At 45.1% G+C, this 1,820-nt stretch overlaps 1 protein-coding gene across 1 annotated transcript; it reads left to right on the forward strand.

Annotated features, from left to right (window-relative positions):
* Positions 1 to 76: 76 nt before the first annotated feature.
* LOC116380680 (cilia- and flagella-associated protein 53-like) lies at positions 77 to 1,487 on the forward strand (the record flags this gene model as incomplete). The annotated part of the gene is made up of 2 exons (XM_031842576.1): positions 77 to 380; positions 1,251 to 1,487. Coding segments are annotated over 2 exons (541 nt in total), but the record flags the coding sequence as incomplete, so codon positions are not given.
* Positions 1,488 to 1,820: the final 333 nt, after the last annotated feature.

The raw sequence follows: 1,820 nt of genomic DNA on the forward strand, positions 1-1,820 counted from the left end.
TATAGTACTTTATACTGTACTACACCTCAGAGGTACATATAGTACTTCTTACTGTACTAGTACTTCCTCCCCTTAGGAGCCAGTGTGACGAGCTGCGGAGCGTCCAGAGCCGACGTACAGAGCAGCAGGTGTGTTCGGAGCGAGCCGCTCAGGTGAGGAGTCGGCAGCAGCGGCAGCAGCAGGAGCAGCAGGAGGATGAGGTGTTCGAGGAGCTGTGGGAGGCCGATCGCAGGGCCAAAGAGGAGAAGGAGGCGCAGAGGGAGGAGAGCCGGCGGCAGAGGAACCGGCAGCAGGTGGAGGTCATCAGGAGTCAGATGGAGGAGGCGGAGCTTCAGAGACAGAAGCACCGAGAGCTGAGGGAGGAGGAGGCCACGCTCATGGTGGGTCTATTCTCACAGTTATACCTCTGATCTGTACATGATATGTTATGTATTATATATATTACTATATGTTATACCTGTATGATGGTCTGTGACACACACCTGGTCCAGGTGTTTACATCAGAGGTCTCCAGGTACCTTCACCAGGTTACTGATGTAAACACACTAATTCATTATTATCTTTAATGGAAACCTATCAAGAACTGAATGATTTTATTTTGAAAATCATGACCTGAAGTGCTCTGTTTCTCTCTTTAAATGTTTTTTTTTGTGGGGTGTGTGTGTGTGCGTGGGGGGGGGGGCAAAGTTTAAATTGAAGCGACATCTCAGTTGGTTATTTTCATATCTCTCTACTTGAGTTTTTAATCAAAAAACTCAAGTTTCTCAAACTGAATCATCAACATTCAGATGGCTAAATTAGAAAAATGAGGATCATTCTGACTTCTGTCCAATCAGGTGACAGTCTGTCAGTCATGTGACCCAAACAAAGACACATCTGTGGATATATGAAATAAAATCAAGATCTTTGGAAGATTTAAAACAGAATATGAGCCACATGAATTCATCCGGCTTCATCCGTGCTGTAACTTCTAAAGTGTTCCTGTTGAGCTGAGGTCTGAACTGGTCTCTGATGGTCTCTGATGGTCTCTGGTGGTCTCTGGTCTCTGGTGGTCTCTGATGGTCTCTAATAGTCTCTTGTCTTTGGTGGTCTCTGATGGTCTCTGATGGTCTCTAATAGTCTCTTGTCTCTGGTCTCTGATGGTCTCCAATAGTGTCTTGTCTCTGGTGGTCTCTGATGGTCTCTAATAGTCTCTTGTCTCTGGTGGTCTCTAATAGTCTCTTGTCTTTGGTGGTGTCTGGTGGTCTCAGCTGCAGCAGCAGGAGATGCAGGTCCTCCAGCAGCAGCGTGAGCAGCAGCAGACTCTTCAGGACCAGCGGACCCAGAGGAGGCATCTGGATCAGGGCCTCCGTCTGAAGATGAAGCGTCTGTCCAGAGAGCAGCAGGACGAGCTGCAGCTGGACGTCAACATCCTGCAGACGCTGCTGGGACAGGAAGTGGACGAGAAACAGGAAGTGGCTCAGAGGAAGGTAAAGAGAGGAGCACACGCTTCAATATTTAATATTAACATAACATTTTATTTAATAAATATGATCTTTTGTTTGTAAAATCTTATAAAGAAACTATAGAAGGACAAAGTAGCACAAAATCTAAATACTTGAGTAAAGTACAAGTACTGTAAAAGTTATGTACAGTACCTGAGTTGAAGTATTATAGATTTACTACAAAGTACTTGTTGAGTAAATGTACTTTGTTATGTTTCACAACTACAAACTGGAAATACCAGTAAAACTTCACTTCCATGTGAGTCAGTACCTGTAGTACCTGATGGTGACTAGTAGAGGGCCTCAGAGAGCTGCAACACACCAACATTCAGCTGA

Source organism: Anarrhichthys ocellatus, unplaced genomic scaffold (genome assembly GCF_004355925.1).
Source record: "Anarrhichthys ocellatus isolate YVR2014 unplaced genomic scaffold, GSC_Weel_1.0 scaffold8298, whole genome shotgun sequence".
Lineage (NCBI taxonomy): Eukaryota > Metazoa > Chordata > Actinopteri > Perciformes > Anarhichadidae > Anarrhichthys > Anarrhichthys ocellatus.